At 40.9% G+C, this 17,716-nt stretch overlaps 1 protein-coding gene across 2 annotated transcripts; it reads right to left on the bottom strand.

Annotated features, from left to right (window-relative positions):
* Positions 1-447: 447 nt before the first annotated feature.
* LOC145468247 (uncharacterized) lies at positions 448-16,920 on the bottom strand. 2 transcript variants are annotated; one of them, XM_081451921.1, is made up of 14 exons: positions 16,849-16,913; positions 13,394-13,421; positions 12,851-13,049; positions 11,907-12,178; positions 10,999-11,169; positions 8,939-9,333; positions 8,021-8,771; positions 6,845-7,177; positions 5,665-5,814; positions 4,770-5,102; positions 3,705-4,171; positions 3,078-3,374; positions 2,607-2,767; positions 448-1,844 (listed from the first exon to the last, which is right to left on the bottom strand). In XM_081451921.1, the coding sequence occupies exons 2-14, from the start codon at positions 13,403-13,405 to the stop codon at positions 1,684-1,686; spliced, it is 3,702 nt and encodes a 1,233-aa protein (XP_081308047.1). In that variant the 5' UTR covers positions 13,406-13,421; positions 16,849-16,913; the 3' UTR covers positions 448-1,683. The 2 variants fall into 2 exon arrangements, with proteins under 2 accessions (XP_081308047.1, XP_081308046.1); XM_081451920.1 differs by lacking the exon at positions 13,394-13,421 and having other exon boundaries at positions 16,849-16,920.
* Between the last annotated feature and the right edge of the window lie 796 nt (positions 16,921-17,716).

Here is a 17,716-nt window from a genome sequence, read left to right as displayed (position 1 = left end):
GCAGACAACTGTAAAATGGTCTATTGACGGATAGTAGTAATTTTATCTATCCTTTGAGCGCGACTTAAAATACCACACCCAACTAGGCCAAGATCCCATCAGGATCTTACGAGGACACTCGCGTGGGAACACTCAAGGAACACACAGTTTGCCGTGCTAGGACAGACAGAAAAACGTACAAAGAAAACAACACAATTTTAGCACGATCTTACAACGAGTAAGAAATAGAAACCCTATGTTGAAGAGAAGTGCCGTGGCGCGAACATGGACAGAATCCATGCTGCTTTCTAAGGGGTGCATGAAATGGTAATAATCATTGTATTCCGCACTAGCATCAAAACCCGGACAACACTTTTCGGCTTAGGATGAACCCTTTAAACTAAACCGGAGACTTTTTTTCGCATGAATTCTACAAAATCGCAAAATTGTCTTGGAATCAGCAAAAAAAAAAAAAGCAAAACAAAACAAAACAGGCGATTGTATGATTTATTCAGTCAAAAGGTACATTTTCCAACCACTTAAACTATGACTCTAATTTAAAAAACATCTACAATTTGTGGTTAACTTTTACTTTTATAGACTACCAAAGGGTTTGATAGTTTGCAGCTTATTAAGTCGGGTATTAAAAAGACAAAATGAGAAAAATGCTAAATATCTAAATTTGAAAATTACAATGAAAATTAGAATGAATTACTTAGCCACAATGTGACTTGAGTTTTAGATATGCTTGATGTCTCGAGAATTCACAATATCAGATTTAATGAAATCAGCGAAATCGAAATCAGGAGTAATAATTTACACCTGACAGAAAGAGGTCTCAGTTTTTGCTTTTTAGGTCTTCAAGAAAGACTATCGTTGAACAGAAGTGAACTTGCATAAGTTGACAAGGTTAACTAAATACTAATTACTGCCCAACTTGCAGTTTAAGTTGCTAAACTAAACAAGAAATGGAGGGAAGGGGAAAAATTAGTCGTGTGAGTATTGCAAGTATAGTTAGTAGCCATATAAGTATTGTAAGTAGTGTAAGTAGATGAATATTATCAGCATCGTAAGTAGCGTTATCAAGTAGTGTCTGTAAGTAGTACTGTAAGTAGTTAAAGTAGCTATAGAGCGGCTTTCAATTGACTGTGCCGTAAAACCAAAACCCAACCAATTACTTACCAATTAGACTACTCGGCTAATTTCAAACCGTAGTAAAATCAAAACCAAAGTAATTTAAAGATATATAGAGAATTGCCTGATTACTTTCGACTCTCAATTGAAAACTGCATGCTCTCTTAGTATTGAAAGTATTTCATTTATGTAGCCATATTATCATTGTAACTATATACGTGGTGTAAGCAGCGTTATTTGTACGTATTCTAAGTGTGTGTTAATTAATGTGTGTGGTAATCACTTAACAATTAGAGTGCAATCATTGCTTTAGTTTTAAAACTGCCATACCTTAAGAGATGACAAAATTTCAAAATTCGTGAAATTGGTATGTCATTACTAACTGTACGTGTTTATTTTATTTTATCCTTTAAAAAAAACCAGTAACTTGTTCGGAAGAGACTGTATACATGCACACCTATTCCTAGAGTTAAAAAAATTATTTAAAAACTTCCGAAGTGCTATCGTAAGTAATGTGTTGACGGTAGTTTTGTTTTCCTTCATGGCCCTAAGAGGCAAACGTTTTGTACTTCATGTAGTGTGGTAGTACATTCTCCTCTCCTGATGTTTCTGATGGGCGGTGAAGAAAGCAATGTAAAACTCGCTCCAGCCCCCTGTGCGTACTCGGATGAGATCATACTGCTCTGGATTCCGCTGAGCTTTACCGAAGGTGTCAGGGTTGGCGCAGGTGACTAACGTAGGAGAAATAACAATCATAAACATAGGAGAATCAGACTTTGTTGAATGCGATTTTTGTAGTTCGCGATGCTTTACAATTTGCATACAACTTATGATATTTAACATTGTTGATGGACTCGATTGATGTCATGATTGTCAGGGTGGATCCAAAGTAGTACAAGTGATTTCCAGAAATCACTTAAATGTTTCCAAACCTCTAAGAATGCAGGAAAAATGCATTTTGAGAGCACTAAATTTCAAATTTTCTTGGGGGAGCATTCCCCCCACCCCCACCCCATTATTAAGTTGGCGCAAGTCACTCATGTAAATTCCTGGATCCACCCCTGAATTTGTTGTTGGGTTTTAAACATGTACCGAGGTCATACGACATGTTTCACGTCGTACGCGACAGTCACAACTAATTGAGTTCTAGGTTTACTTTACACGAAACAATTCGAGCCACAGACTTCTTGTATTCCTGTAACTTGCAACAATGCCGTCCTGTCGGCTATTCAACGTACATTTTGCAGCATTAAAATTCCACAACATGTTATTTCTATCATCTCTGTCACTCAGTTCGATTCAAACTAAATTTCATCTAATAAAAAGAAAATCTTCCGCTTCATCTAATAAAAAGAAAAGATCCACTCAGATCTTTCGTTAACTTTGTCCGTTTTTCAGTATAAACCAAAACACAAACTTTGATTCGTTTTACACGTAACAGAACTACCTAAGAAGGCTGAACATTTGATAAAGCGTCAAGCTTGTTTACTCACGTGTCAAGATATTTCCTCCAATGCCCTCCTTTTGTTCAGCATAATTTTGCAGGAATTTTACCAAGTCGTCTTCTTGGAAAGTTTCGTCAATTTTCAGATCAATCTCCGCACCGTTAGCAAAACCAACGTTTATGGACTTCATATTCCAGCTTTTAAGCGACCTTGAACACAAATGCATGGAAACAGATGGTATCTTAAATCAGGGCGGGGAACAAGAGAAGGATATGGGATAGGGGGGCGGTTAACTCCTGTATCTGCTATTTGCAGTATGAAGTCAGCAGCAACCAATACAGATCATTTGTATTTTAGTATAAGTGTACTAGCGTTCTACCACTATCACGAATGCCTTTCTATCCTTTTGTAGATAGTTAGTAGCCTAGCAGTGTGTGGTTGTTGACAAAATGGTGGGCCCTTCTTTGCATTTGAACGACTAGTAGATTTATACCATAACAACATTTCTCTCACGCTTACTTGTAGATATCGAAGCTCTTCGGTATGGCAGGTTTATCCAATGAAGTTGGAGCAGCGCTGAAGTCTGAAGCAATCGGCGACCCAGAGCGTCGACCATCAGCAGATGCCGCACATCCTCCTCCCCAACCAACGTATCCTTCAAATGTCCCGGATCCTGTAGGCAGCATTACATCCCATGGTGCTCCGGGAACAGAATACTTTTTCTTCAAGCCGTCAATCAGTCCTTTCAGCGGTTGTCCATCTGGAGCATCGCGGGCCACTTTTTTGGTGACCGTTGAAACTTGCTCAGCTAACCAACTGAAAGAAAGATACATTGTAAATTAGAATTTTAAAGACTAGATTTGGGCACAGGCTAGCTGTCATAGGATAACCTTGGTAACAGTTTATAACAGATCAGTTAACCTACGAAAATCTAATATCGCAACCATCGTGAGGAGGTCACTTCATATGGTCACTTCATGTTTCAGAAACTGAAGTTTATCGTATGCGCATGCGCCCAAACTATGGGGAAAGTAAGCTCGTCTATCCTTTTCAGAACAAAACGTTTAGCTTAATTTTGAATCTCTTGGAGCGCTGAAAAATCCACTCTGAAAACTGTCTCGTTACAAAGTTTATTGTTTAACTAACCTGGTAATGTTTTGAACGTCTTCGTTTTCTGCACCTGCGCTGGTTCCAAACTTCGGTAGGCTCAGCGCCCTCTCACGTACTTCCTTGTACGTGTCAGACAGCCGCTGACCACGCGTGGTTCCCGCGACCGCATCGTGGAAGGGCTCTTGCATGTTGTATCCCCAGTCACACTTGAGACAACGGACAAGTTCGGCCAAGGAAATAACAGCCGAGTCATGATCAAAACAAAGCCGCTTAATGGCGTACAGAGCGTCCACGGTGTTGGCGAAGGATATGAACTGGATACCAATCAAAGTGTAGTTAGCGCCGCCGTCGTAAATATCCCGTTTGGTTTCCAGGCAGCCACGAATGAGGGAAGAGAGCAGAGGACTGGGACAAAACTCGACGATGTTGCCATAGTTGAGGAGTAGAAGGAAAATGGAATATTCTGTCCGCACACGAAGATGAAGAGCAAAAAGCTCTTTGAGCTGAGAAAGGAACAACGTGATAACGTGAGCGACATAACTTGCTGATGATGAAGGAATGGTGTAATTAGTAGACCCTCGCCTTCAAGGAGTTTGACAGGGTGCGATTAAGTAAGGTATAATTACTTAATTGCATGCTCAATGTTGTAAGTTGAGTTTGTTAATGGTTCTATATTTTCCCTGATTTTCCTTCCATTCTGGATCTTCAAAACCAGCAGTACTAGATTTTAATTAAATCTTATTATTGTTATCTTATGTCAGTCAATTTCTTACGCATGAAAAATAAAGCAACTTTAAAAAAACGTACAGCTAAATCATGAGAAGTTCTTAACATTTGGCAGTCCAGTACATAAATCTTGACAGCAAAAAAAAAAAAAAAAAAAAAAGACGCAAACTGGAAAAATATTGAAAGGCGGTATTTCCTAATACTTTGCTTAGCAGGCTTTAACTTGTTAGCATGCAAGATATCAGCAGTACACCTTTATGATTACAAAATAACTTTAGAAAGCTTATTATGTCTAATATCTGGAAACTATTGGGCATACCATGGTTGGCTTGATTTTAGATATCATAAACTTAAGATATCGAGGTAAGCTAATACCTGTTCAAAACTGACGATTTCCTCAGGATGAGCTGTAGGCAGAGACTGAGGTACCCCCTCCAAAAATCCAGGCCCAGCGAGTGAATATGTAGACCCATGGTTGATTGACATCTCAAGCACTTGCAACAGAGGCACGTAAGCCAATGAGAAGTCTGTCTCGCCGGGAATGATTGGTTCATAGCAACCGTCACAGGCGTAGTTTCGCGCGGTTTTTAGGCTCACTGGCACGTCTGATGTTCCCGCTTCAACAAGGCCCTGTATCAAGTGGTCGTCGTGAGGAAGGACGGGATGGGCCCCTCCGCTGAGAAGAGCCTTAGCGGCCTCTTGAAGAACCTGTTTGTATCAAAGGTAATGGTTACATTCCGTAGCTGTAAGGTTCGGTGTCTCCTACCAGGCGCCAGAATAAGCTACCTCTCCAGAAACAACGGCTGTGTAACTCTTTTTTTCCTACGCTTAACGAGGCATTAACACAAAGCAAGAAAATAAGGATAATTAACGGCTCCAATTCATATAACACTATGTAAATAAATTAACTCTGTCATTAAACTTTCTTTTGAAACTAGAACTGTGTTTCGATCGTAGAGCGAAATTGAATCCAGTGCGAGACCTTAGGTCAGAACTCCCTTAAATTAGGCGTACCAAGAGAAATCGAGGGAAGTGAGCAGGTTCCCGTGCATGATGGTAAACATTTAAATTCTAATAGCTTGTCCTGAGTTATTTTCAGTCCGTTTCCTTGTATGTGTCTTCACTTACATTAAAGTAACGGTCTAACAAACTAATGACGTAAATAGCAAAACAATATGAGAGAAAACTAATAAAAGATTTCAAAAAAAAATTAGATTTGAAAGGGTTTATTAATGAGGGACCTGTCTTTCTTATTTTCTCTTAAACTCACCTCTTGGGGCATATTCTTATGCATTCGCAGGGACAAACATGGAGCACTAAGGGGAAGCCTGCGTGAGGCCTTTAAGCACATTTTCGTGATGGCGTTGCAGGCATCTTGTGGAACCTCCGCATCGTTGGCCTTGTAACCTCCCACAGTGATCTAAGCCGATGAAATACATACTGTCACCAATATATTAATGAATTTCAGTATAAGTAAGTGGTCTTGTTATTTCGCCGCTCATGTATAGGGAGTTTTAGCAATGACGACGGTGACGCCGAGGACGACGCCTTGTTAAAAAAAAGCAATGATTACTTTTTACGTTCGAATGTAGCGACTGTGTGTACCTGTTCAGTAAGCTTAGCGGTCTAAAAACTTGCTCAGGCTAAATATGATATGGCAACGTTCAATTCCGCAAGAAGATACGAAAAATTAGCCATTGCGGTTCAGGTTCTCCAAAATACACAGAACGCGGTCACATCACGTTGCTCTTTTGCAGATGGCGGATAAAGCCCCGGCAAAATGATTGCAACATTACAACGCAACATATCGCAACACTGTTAGGCGCAACATGTTACGCGCGTTTGCACACTCTGTTGCGACATGTTGCCACATGTTGGCCAGGGTGTTGATGGCTCAAATTTGACCATTTTCAAACTTGAGACAACAACACCCAACATGTCGATATGTTGCGTTAGAATATTGCAATCGTTCGGGTGGGGCTTTAGAAATATGCAGAGATTCAAAATTCACGTGCAGAACCGTTACTTTGTTCATCATACCCTCTGTTTGGAGCCGTTTCCGTTAGCGCCGCCGTCATAGTTTGCTAAAGCTCTCTAATATCTATCCGGTAAGCGTTTATACTTTAACTGTGTATCAGGTACATTCCAGTAAATCTCCCTTTATATATTTGTGTCAGAATTTTTGGCATTTAATTTGCAAAACAACGTGGGCCTTCAGACGGTTTTTGAATAATGAAACGGAATCAAACATTATGTATGTTAGAACGTAAAAGTGACCGCTGCCCAGAAAAAGTTTGCGTCAAAACTCTAAAAGACCGACATTTTATACCCTATGCAAAACCGATAGCTAATTTTTTTTAAATATAGCAAAGCAGTGGCTCAATCAATGTCAATATTTGGAAACGATTTATTCTTGGCAACTGTATATAAAATTATGGAACTGTCCTCACCTGCTGAACCCACTGGTTGATAGTATCGCCATTGGGAAACATTCCCGTGCTGGCATACGGTACAGCGGTCATTCCCCAAGCACCCAGATCATTCAACAGCCGTGAGTTGAGATGCACGTGTTCACACAGCTTGACAAAGAGACAGTCGATAATCTCCTGGGCCTCCTCAGTAGGGGGTCCCTGGTGAAAAGGTTCCAGGAGCTGATCAAGTCGTCCGATAGATGTGGGTTCCCCCGACAGGTGCAGGCAGCAGTGGAAGGAGAACAGCAGTTGAACAGCCTCAATGAAGGTTTCTGGTCGGTCGGTAGAGATCTTGTTCATTCTATCTTTAATCTGTTGTGGAAAGAAAACATTTTTTCGTCAATAGCTAGTTCTCCTAAAGGCGAGGTCTGTCTATTAGGCGGCTTACTAAGGTCAGTGCTTAACTACAACTAAAGAAAATACTAGCTCTCCACGGATTGTCGAGACACTGAGACATCACTGATTAGGCGTAGGCTACCCCTTTCGGAAAATTTGTGTCCGATTGTAGTTTGACAGACGTGCCCATTTTGACTAACATGTAGCACGGTGAGAGTCAAGCGTCTTGTCTAATAGCAATAAGCAGTGGCCCTGACCAAGACTTAAACTTGGACCTCCTGATCCTAAAACTTCATCTACCATGGTACACTGACTATTAACCCTCGTAACCTCTCTCACTTCAGTAATCAAATTATATTACTGGGAATTGTTACATGACTCACAACACTAGATTATCCACCAATAAGACACGCGAAGTAACCATGAAGGTGTTTCCATTCAGTTGAAGGCCCCCAGCGGTGTAATTCTCTAGGATTTTCTTTCTTGACTTTGGGGTCAAATAAGAAAGATCTAAAGACACCACTTGTCCGCGCTTAACGCTGTCCTCTCCAAGATATTCCTATAGCTTAGAAATACTTATCAATAATAAAATATTGCACCTCATCCCGAGAGATACAGGCCCTTGCGAGAAAGGAGAGCTCTTGGAAGAGTGTACCTGGATGAATGCATGCAGATGATGTCTAATGCAAGTAGTCATACTTCAAGTGAAGATAAACAGTAACACATTTCCCCCCAAATAAAAATGATGTCAACATAGGGCTGTCCAAAAACGCCATTAACTACCTTAATAAATGGCACCATATACTATTTAAGTCTTACCTTCTTCAAGTGTGATCGTTGCGCTTCAGATAAAGCAAAGTCGCTGTTGTGAGCAAAGTATTCTGCCAGGAAACCGAAGTTCTTGATGTACTTCTGAACTCCTTCCAAAGCGAGAATACAGGAACGGACAAATTCTTGCTGCTTTTCGGTTTCGCCCATGTTGGCGTTCATTTCGTCAATCATTTTGCCGAGACCCTTCTGCAGTAGCGTTTCAAAATCTGGTATCACGTGGCCCATTCCTGCAGCTTCACTCAGTCCCTTGAAGAAAGCTGGCATCGTTTCGTTTTCGCGGAGGTAAGGCATGACGGCCTTTCCAAGCCCAAGGGAGAAGCACGGCGGCATCCTTCCCACAATGAGCTCATCCGGATGAAGGTTAAATGTGTCAGCTTTTCTGCCAAAGAAGGTTGGATTTTCCAGCTCGGCGGTTTTGTTTGTGGTGAACAACCGTCCCAGGGAAACCTTCGTTGCCCATCCCTTCCGGATCATGATGGAAGCATTCTGTAGTAAACGGCTCGTTTCTGGGTCCGATACGAATTCGAGGAGATGAGGAAATTTGGGCATCTCTCGCCGTTTGAACCATTGGTCATTCCACTGTTGGAAGGCGTAGTCCAACAGGCGGAGTACTCTGTCACTGGGCGGATCCCCTGGGCTATAACCACCAGTTGTCATACGGTGGAGGTATTCCTTCTGATTGTAAAACAAGTAGTCGTTTGTAGGACTTCTCACATTCCAAAAATCTATGATTTCAAACCTGTAAAATACAAAAAGGTATTGCTTTAAAATAACTGAACCCGTCGTCGAGAAATTCACACGTGCAGCCAGATTCTTACAAATTGATATAACTAAGATAGAAAGCAACCGAAAATACTTAAGCATTAAAGACATAAAACGAATCTCACTAGATAAAAATTAAGTTACCTTCGTTCCTTGAGGGTGGGTAACTTCAATTCCTCAGCACTGGGCACATACCAATAGGTTCCCTGGAGAGGTTGCACAGCACTGATCAAGGTATCGGGGGTTACCTCACCTAGCTTAGACTCTTTGTCACTTCCAGCGATGTTCTTCAGTATCGTCTTAAAAACCTCCGTGGTGTTACACATGTGCATGTACATTAGCCCCTCCTCTCGACCAGGTTGGTTCTCTATGTGACCGTACGGCATTGACACACGGAATATACGGGAATGTCTGCGGAGGCCGTTCACTGGTGGCACGTCTGGTACCACATGCACACGTGCAATGTGGGCTCGCTTGTCCGTGTGAGGAATGAAAGTGTCGGTGGCAGATTTTCGTCCAACCATGTCTTCCTTTTGGATCTGTAATAATTAAATCGAAAAGTTTGTATTTTTCGAACGTTTAATTTCTCTTGACAAAACTTGGTTTCAATATCAGTCAGTTAATTTCAGCCCACAGTTTTCAGTATCATGTTATAATTACACTGAAAATTCCAAGAAGTTAGTTTCTTAACGCCTTTCTTTCGTTCCCTTTCAATGTGTTTGCTAATAGCCACGGCGAGAATTAACACCGAAATTAGCTTTTAACTTCTGGAACTTTTTCAAACTAAACCGGGTCAGGTCGCAGCTCTCGTAAGATCTCACATGAATGCCTTGAAACCCTTTGAGAGGACAATAGAACAAACAACAGAAACAATGCCCCCCTAGCCCCAAAACAATAACAGCTGCTAACAGTGAAGAGAATTACAAGCTTACGAGAGCTGCTACACTACTGACTAAACCCGCCATGGGATAAAGGAGGTGAGTCACTTAAACTGATAATGGCGCGGTGCGAAAGTGCGATTCTCTTATTTCTTTATCGTTCAGATTTGAAAAGTATCTAGCAACTTTCCAAGAATGCAAATGCTGCGTGCCCGTTTTTTGTTTGCAAATCCTATCGATAGAGACATACAAAAACTCATAGACGGTGTTTAACTTCGATTTTGGCTCCCAAAGCCTTGACATCAATCTCTGCATGCCATCCTGATTTTCTTCCCTCAGGAAAGCTAGCCAAAAACAAGCCCCTCATGCACTCCACCCCATTGCAATTGAATGTCAATTTTGTCACGTTAATGCATGTAACCTCGACCTAGGAGACCAATCCTAGATCAGTGGTAAGAGCGGTAAGAGACAGTCTTTCGTCTCCCAAGAGGGAGGAATGATGAGCACAAATCTGTGTAGAAGGCTACAGTGAAAATAAGCTCGTGGAGGCGGCTAACATCTATCTTATTTCCTGTTTCTAAACCTGGGCGCGGTTGTTCAAAACCGCGATTAAACTAACCTCCGATTAAGCATAATCGTCGATTAAATTTCCTAATCGTGGGTTAGAAAACAGTTGTTCAAAAGGAGATTAATCCGCCGATTAACCATTCCGCGATTAAGCGTAAAGTGGATTATTTTAATTGATTATAATGTATTCTTACGCTATTTTACGTCATAGAATTGCGCGACATTTTTGTTTTCAAATGGTTTTCCTGGCGAAAAAACTGCCCGTGAAACTCTGGCCTTGTTTACTCCAACTGTATAGCTGATAACTTGAAGAAAGTTGTCATTAGCATAAAATCTTACTTCTAGCAAGAGCATGGCCATCCTTCGTTTTTCTCCGCAAATCCGCCTCTATGAGGTTTGTGGTGTTCAATGTACGCTCTCCCGAATCGCTAACGAGTCCGAAGCTGTTTCTGGATATGAACCAGTATGTTATGATTATATCGATAACATTTGTCTTACGCGAGGGAGATGAAACAACAAACCGGACATTTTTCTTCAAGTTTAATCGGCAGATTAGGGAGTTAATCCTCCTCCGGAGGTGTATTAAATTTAACCCGCCGATTAGAGTTTGATTAGCGCTAATCGGGCTTTGAGCAACGCAATCTAATCGCAGATTAAATTTTAATCGTCGGTTAAGAAATTTAATCCCCGATTAGCGCTAATCGAGGTTTTGAACAACCGGGTCCTGGAGATTAAATTGGGCGTACGACTTTCATTTACCTTGTCCATGTTTCCAATGACAGTCCAGTTGAACTCAAACTTTTGCGACAGTAGGTATGTTGAGCCAGGGTGACCCGACAGGGCGCCATCGTTCTTCACAATATAAGTTTTGATGCTCTCCGCATCACAGGGATTAGCTACTCCATCAGTGAAGGAATTTTGCAGGACCCTCTGAGGGAAACAATGCAAAAGGAAAGAACAAAACATCGGAAAAAGTCCAGAAATAGTCTGTTCTCTTTACACTGTCAGAATTTTAAGAAAGAAAAAGACAATGCATTTGATTTTAACGTTTGATTTTTAAAGACGGCGATTCGATGTGCGTGGTTATAACCGGATGTGCAAGTTTCCTTGGTGGTGCATTCAACAGTTGGTATGTTACATCTGCGCTTAAAGAGCACTGGGCTTCGCCAAGGTTGAATGTATCAGTATGGTTGTTCTAATTTTCCATATTAGAAGAGGTTGGTAATCAATTATAACCGACAAAAAATAAGAGTTTGGTTGCTTTTTGCTGCTTTGAAATGGTTCTGCTTTCCGAAAGGAGAGTGACTTTGGGTCATGCACCACTCGCGTTTTACTCTACGATATGTAAAATCGTTGTTTTCTTCTGCTGCCAAATATGAAAGTATATATGCTTCACCGTTGTGTGTTAGTACGTTACCGTGGAGAGATTCTAATGTAGAAAGGTTGAGGTTGCTCGTCGTCTCGCTTAAAGGTGTAAATTATGGATTTTAGTCTCTCTTAGGGTGTTCAGGGCAATATGCCATAGTTCTTAGCTTTTACGGCACTTTAGGGATGCATTAGAGGAAACTAGAGGAAACGTTCTCTGTCCGTTTCAAAGTGGGGTCTTTTAGGGTTCAGTAAAACTCAAGCCTTATTTTTGAGCTTCATTAAAACATTCATAGCCTTACCTTACTGGGGGGCTGGGATCTTGTCACATCAAAGCACCTGCAATAATCTTTCATTTTGTCCTGAAGGTGAGTAAGAACTTTCTCCAGTTCACCCTGCGCGTCTGATTTGAGTAAGAAGAATACATCTCCACCGGTGTCCAGGAACTTCTGAGAGTCAGGAATAAGGCGACGTCCCGGATCTCGAAGGTCTAGATTTGCCAGTTTTGGATCATCTTTGTACCACTTGCTCCACTGGTTTGGGTCAAAGGCGACGATTGCTCTGGTCCGGGATTCTGTAACAATGAATTAACGCCAATATATTTCACTGATTTTGCAGGCTTACTTGCTGGCAATAGTTGTTTTTGTCAACCCTTCTGCCAAAACTCTCTCTACTAGAAAATCTCTACTTCTCATTTACCACTCCTGGACTGAATTTGTTCCTGAAATTAAATCCGCCACTTTCAAGTCACAACGTAAATTAAAGACATTTGTTGGAAATGCAAACTTAGAAACTTCGTAGTTAGAATCCATTAGTTTACTCAACTCACGTCATATGGCTTGCCAGTTTAGTTGTTGGAACATTTTTGTCGTAATAAGATCATATTGTTCGCTAAATTATCCTCGAACTTCTCGCAAATTCCAAGGCATCGAAAATCGGAAGTGGTGCTAATTTTTTTCGATTATTTTTTTTCAATGTTTCACGGCTGAACTCTGTGAAGGAAACTATTGAAGGCCACACAGCAGTCCAACGCAAAATTCAAAATGGAAAAGGAAAGCATGCTTGTCAGCCTTTCCGCTTTGTCATCTCTCCTTGCGCCTTCCTTCCCCACTTCCACCCCCCTTCCCCCCCCCTCCGCCCCCCTCCGCCCCCCTCCGCCCCCACATCTCAATTTATCGCACACCTCCTGCCTTTTAAAAGCCTCTGCGATATTTAAGATCCACAAGAGAAGTAAATAACTCTTTACCATTTCCTTCGGCTTTCTCCAATTCTAGCGCGTACTTTATGACGTCACAGGCTGCTCCCAGAATTCCACTGTGCACTGAAGGGTCGTCTACATCCAGGTCTTCTTTGTACAAGGCCGTCACAAAAATTCCAAACTTTGGTTTACCAAAGAGTAAGCCACGTTGAGCCTTGCGAAGGACTTGGTCCTCGACAATATCCATCTAACAAAGAATAAGTTTTTAAAGCTTGATTGATTGATTGATTGATTTATCGATTGAAGCTTGCTTGCTAATATTAATACAGTAACGTGACTCGCGTTGTTTTTTTGATTTGGCTCCAGCCACGATAAATCCTGATGTTTACTGACATTATTCTATGTAGAACTAATCATGAGAGTAAATGGCCCAGCCTTACAAGATCAGCAAATTTTTACCGGATCTTTTCTGTATACGAATAGACAAATTTATGATCAGGGGAACAGTTATTTTACCTCTAGCCTGTGCATAAACTGATGAAATGAATAAGTAAAACACAAATTGTTTGGTAACAGGACAGACTGTCTTACCTCAGAACTCATCTTGCCGTCTAGTTTTCTAAACATAAAAAATGACTATAAACAAGAGTATTATATAATTCTATTGTTCGTATAATTTAGAAAACTTTACGGGCAAGTTTGCCACCTTATAAAGGGGACTAAATCAGTGATTATGGAAAGCCATTAGCCGCTAGCCGCTAATGAAAAATAAGTCAAGATATTTTCCAACATGGGTGCCATGCAAATCTTGCCATCTCTTTAGCAATGACAATAGCTACTAGGATTGCATGCGCGAAGGAAAAAAAAACATCCATCCAATATTTTGTCAGTCTCTTCATACGGCTCCACTGAATGCGACGGTCAGTGCAAAAATTGCCTTAGATTACCTATCAATCCGAAACGAAAATAGAAAACTTATCTCAGCTCTTATTCTCTGCAACTAATAAAAATATTCTCACTTTAGTGTAATAGCAGATAAGGCAGATGGGAGATTAAATTTTTTTAACGGTAAGCTGATTAAAATCTTTTTCCTATTAAGGATATATGAAACGCGGCCATGCGTGGTGAGGGCAGACGTTTCTGCAGGTAAACAGAGCAGATGTTTCTACGACAGTAAGTGATTTATTTACGCGAGTCAAACAAACTGAATGATCATGTTTATTCATTAATCTTGTTTGTGCCTCGATCTGGGCCTCGCTATCAATGCAAGCTGAATTTTAAGATATCGAAAGTAGCCCATTAGGGCCTGTTGTTTGACGGGCTCTCCTCTTGTCACGCTACAACTGAGCTATGTTTCTTTTTGTTGCCCTTTGGCTTTGTAATTTTCCATTTTCAGTATTTATTTGCGTGAAGAAAGAAAATAAAGTGTTGTTTTCTCTTGGTTGTAAAGAAAGCTGTTCAGATAACTGCTTTCTAATTCGCTTCTACGACGTTTTATCAACATTCACAATGTCTAAAGTCAGGCGTCAATCTCACGCTGTGATTGGCTTATTTTGATCGTCGAAAAATTTTGTCGGATAGCTATACAGGAAAAATTCCGAGTGATCCATTTTTCTTGAGGTACTAAAACGTGACTTGTCCCATTAAGCCAAACTAACCTTTGACCCACTTTTTCAAGTACCCATTGTAATTTGTCAAACTGTGGATTATATATTGTGAAAGAAAGACATAAGGCTCATTTGTCGAAAAAAAAAAAAACATTATGGAGGCTGAATAATAACATCAGGCAACTCACTGACAAATTTTGTCTTATTCGACTTCCACATATAAGTTATTAAGCTTTTTCAACTTCCATCTTGCCTGGTACATCGTTTAATTTCTCTGTCTGACTGCAGCGACGGCAGGCGCAGAGGTATCCGAGAGCAAGGTAGAGAATCTTATTACCAACTGTAAATTATCTTGGGCACGTTTGGAATTCTAGAACCAGATCACATGCTAGCAACCAGAGATTAAGATTGCCTCATCAGTCATCGAGAACATCATGATCTGGAGTTTATTCGACCCCTTCGTGGTCGTGTTTGCAAAGCAGATACGCATGGTTGGACTATCGTGGGCCGATTATACAAAGACTTTGTGAATTAGCCACTAGACCGTTTGCCTGCCAGGTTTTCTTTGATCTGCTCAATTGGGTATTTCTGTTGGGGGTCAAACAATGCTAAAAACAAAGTCAAATTCTATAGCTATATTGTTTTCCTTTAGGTTTAGTAGACAGCAGAGGGCCAAGATATGCATAATTAACTATCGTTAAGCTAAGAGGCAATTATTAAAATATCGAATTTGCTACTTTTGGTGAATAAGCAGTTCCGCTAGAAAGAAGTACCTTTTTATGGCTGGAGGTGTACAAAGGAAAGGGTGTACCCACTTCACGAACTGGAGTGTAGACAAGAGTACGGAAAACTACCATTTAGTTATTCCAAAGGCTCTTTCAAAACATCTCGAACAATTGCAGCTAACGGCTGAGTGCCCCAGTAATTATCATGAGGGGCTAGTCGAGCTTTTGGAAAAGGGATGTTCCGCACTTAGTGCGGGTATGTGAAAGAAGTACTATTTTCCATGGAAGATATATGAAAGGGTTATCTTTTCTGTCAAAAATGGTTTATAACTGATGTTAAGGATTGGACTTGAGGACGTAGCTCCCCATATAAAACTTTGTCGGGTACCCTATCCCCCAAGCAACTCCTCTTACACCCCACGAGTGCGTAGTCACGTTGAATAAGCACTGAAGAAGAAGCATGCCCGAAATGTTTCCTTAACTCGTTTCTCGTTTCAAGTTATGACTAAAGAATAAGCAGAATTAACCCAAATTTATACTCCGGGGTTTTATTCCTTTTGTGCTCCAAACTATTTACAGGCTCGCAAATGACAGTGACTGACCTCAGTTTATTGCGTTTGACACCCAACATTGAAGAGCTTATTTTTGGATACGCATATTCTCACGTACCAATTAGATACACTCAACTGAAAAACAACAGTTATTTAAATCTTCACTGTGTTTTCTTGATGTCGCACCCTTTATCGTTCTCTTTTCTACCCTGAGGAAATGTGCTAAACGATGTTATTTTCGAATTTTTTGCCACGTCAGTCGACTTCCGATATATCGATGATAACAATATTACGGCTGTGTTCATTCGGCGCAAAGTTAATTGCGGTGTAAAAGAACTTAGCTTGCAGTTATTTCAGCAACTTTGTACACATATGCAAATCTTCCCCCATTGAAATATATCAACACAGCCTGGAAACTGTGCTGTGATGACTGTAAAATGTAATTCGATCGTGTTAACACGTTTACGAAATTGTGGTATGACTTGTGGCGAAAGCTAAGGGGTAATTTCTTTTCAAAGTAGGAGTTTCATATTTTGATCTTATATTGAACGTCTGTCTCAAAATTCCGGGGGGGGGAGGTAGCCCCAAATTTTTTGTTGGGTTTTGCGGCCCAAACCTTGAAACCTGTACTCTTTTTCAGACCTTTTCAGCGAACAATCAATGCCCCATTTCAGACATCTAACGCTAGTACACAGTTCTAAAATATGACCGCTGCTAGCCATGAATGCCTTCCATTTGAGTAAGGGCTGCAAACATTTGAGAAGGGCTGCAAATTTTCCAACGTTAATGAGGAAACAATAGTTCCTTGAAACTGAGAATACCCAATGCTAAGCCTATTTCAGACCAAAATGGTCAGAATCTATGCCCTTTTTCAGACCAAAACCGCTGAAAAACCATACCCTTGCGAGTCACACATACCTATATAGCCCATACAAGGGAGTACCCCCCCCCCCGATCATATCCTCCGAGACCCAGGATTGTGTGGGCGTTTCTGAGTATTCAGTCATTTGCGACAAAATATCAAGTACAGTGTATATTTTGGGCTAAACAGACTGACCAGTTTTATCGCGGATTGGTAAGAAAAGTAGACATGGAGGAATGGCTGCAATTAACAAAAAGCTGGCTACATTCATCCTCTACTAGTCAGCATAAGCCATTCATACCTGTACAAGCTCAGAAGACCAGATGCTCCTCCTTAAATCAGCCGTGGAATGGTTCATTATAGAACCGTAATGGGTTTTATTTATTTAGAATTTAAATGGCCTGCTGAAAGGCAATTTGATTGGTTGAATCCAAGTGGCGCCACTGACTCGATGTATTAACTCCCTGTAGTTGTTGACCAATATTAATAGTTCCGAGAAATTGATTCGCAATCACAAGGATCCGCCATCAAAGTTTACATTAAAGTTTGGCATATAAATGTCTCTTAAGTAGAAGTCCACCTGAAAATTCATATGCAATTAAATTAAACTTTAAGTATGTGTTACCACAATTGAACGTGAAAAATGCCACGTCTGCGCAAACAAGAAAGGGTTCGCCTGTGAGAATTTAATACTCTTTTGTCCAATACGAATTCTCCCAAACTCTCTCGAGTGTGGTCAGCAGTCCGTAATGTAAACAGGAACTGGCCATTGTTCATATATTCTTTTATAACATGAATAAAAGCCACTGACGTGACAAAGATGCAATCTGCGTTGACATAACCTCACGTAAAACGACTACACAACCAATCAAAGCACGGGCTATATATAGACCCGTAATGAATTTATTTTAGCGCTCTCCTTAATTAAACAAGCTGTGAGGCGCGGTGCGCTCGTCTTTGGATCGAGCGGTCCGGGTTCGAGCCCTGGCCTGGAACATTGCGTTGTGTTCTTAGGCGAGACACTCTACCGTCACTGTGCCTCTCTCTAACCAGGTGTATAAATGAGTACCAGCGAATTTAATGCTTGGTGTAACCCTGTGATGGATTAGCATCCCATCCAGGGGAGAGTAGCAATACTCCTTGTCGCTTCAAGCTACAGAAACCGGGAT

The sequence above is a fragment of the Orbicella franksi genome, chromosome 14, assembly GCF_964199315.1.
Source record: "Orbicella franksi chromosome 14, jaOrbFran1.1, whole genome shotgun sequence".
Taxonomy (NCBI): domain Eukaryota; kingdom Metazoa; phylum Cnidaria; class Anthozoa; order Scleractinia; family Merulinidae; genus Orbicella; species Orbicella franksi.
This window is presented reverse-complemented; position numbering and strand designations above follow the sequence as displayed.

What these genes read in the sequence shown, in the direction of transcription:
- LOC145468247 (XM_081451920.1), bottom strand. Translation starts at nt 16,905, where the DNA reads ATGAACCATTCCACGGCTGATTTAAGGAGGAGCATCTGGTCTTCTGAG. An exon ending in GGTCTTCTGAGCTTGTACAG is followed by an intron (nt 13,050 to 16,848) that starts GTATGAATGGCT and finishes ATTCTTTGTTAG; the next exon opens with ATGGATATTGTCGAGGACCA. An exon ending in TCATTGGAAACATGGACAAG is followed by an intron (nt 9,334 to 10,998) that starts GTAAATGAAAGT and finishes TAATTATTACAG; the next exon opens with ATCCAAAAGGAAGACATGGT.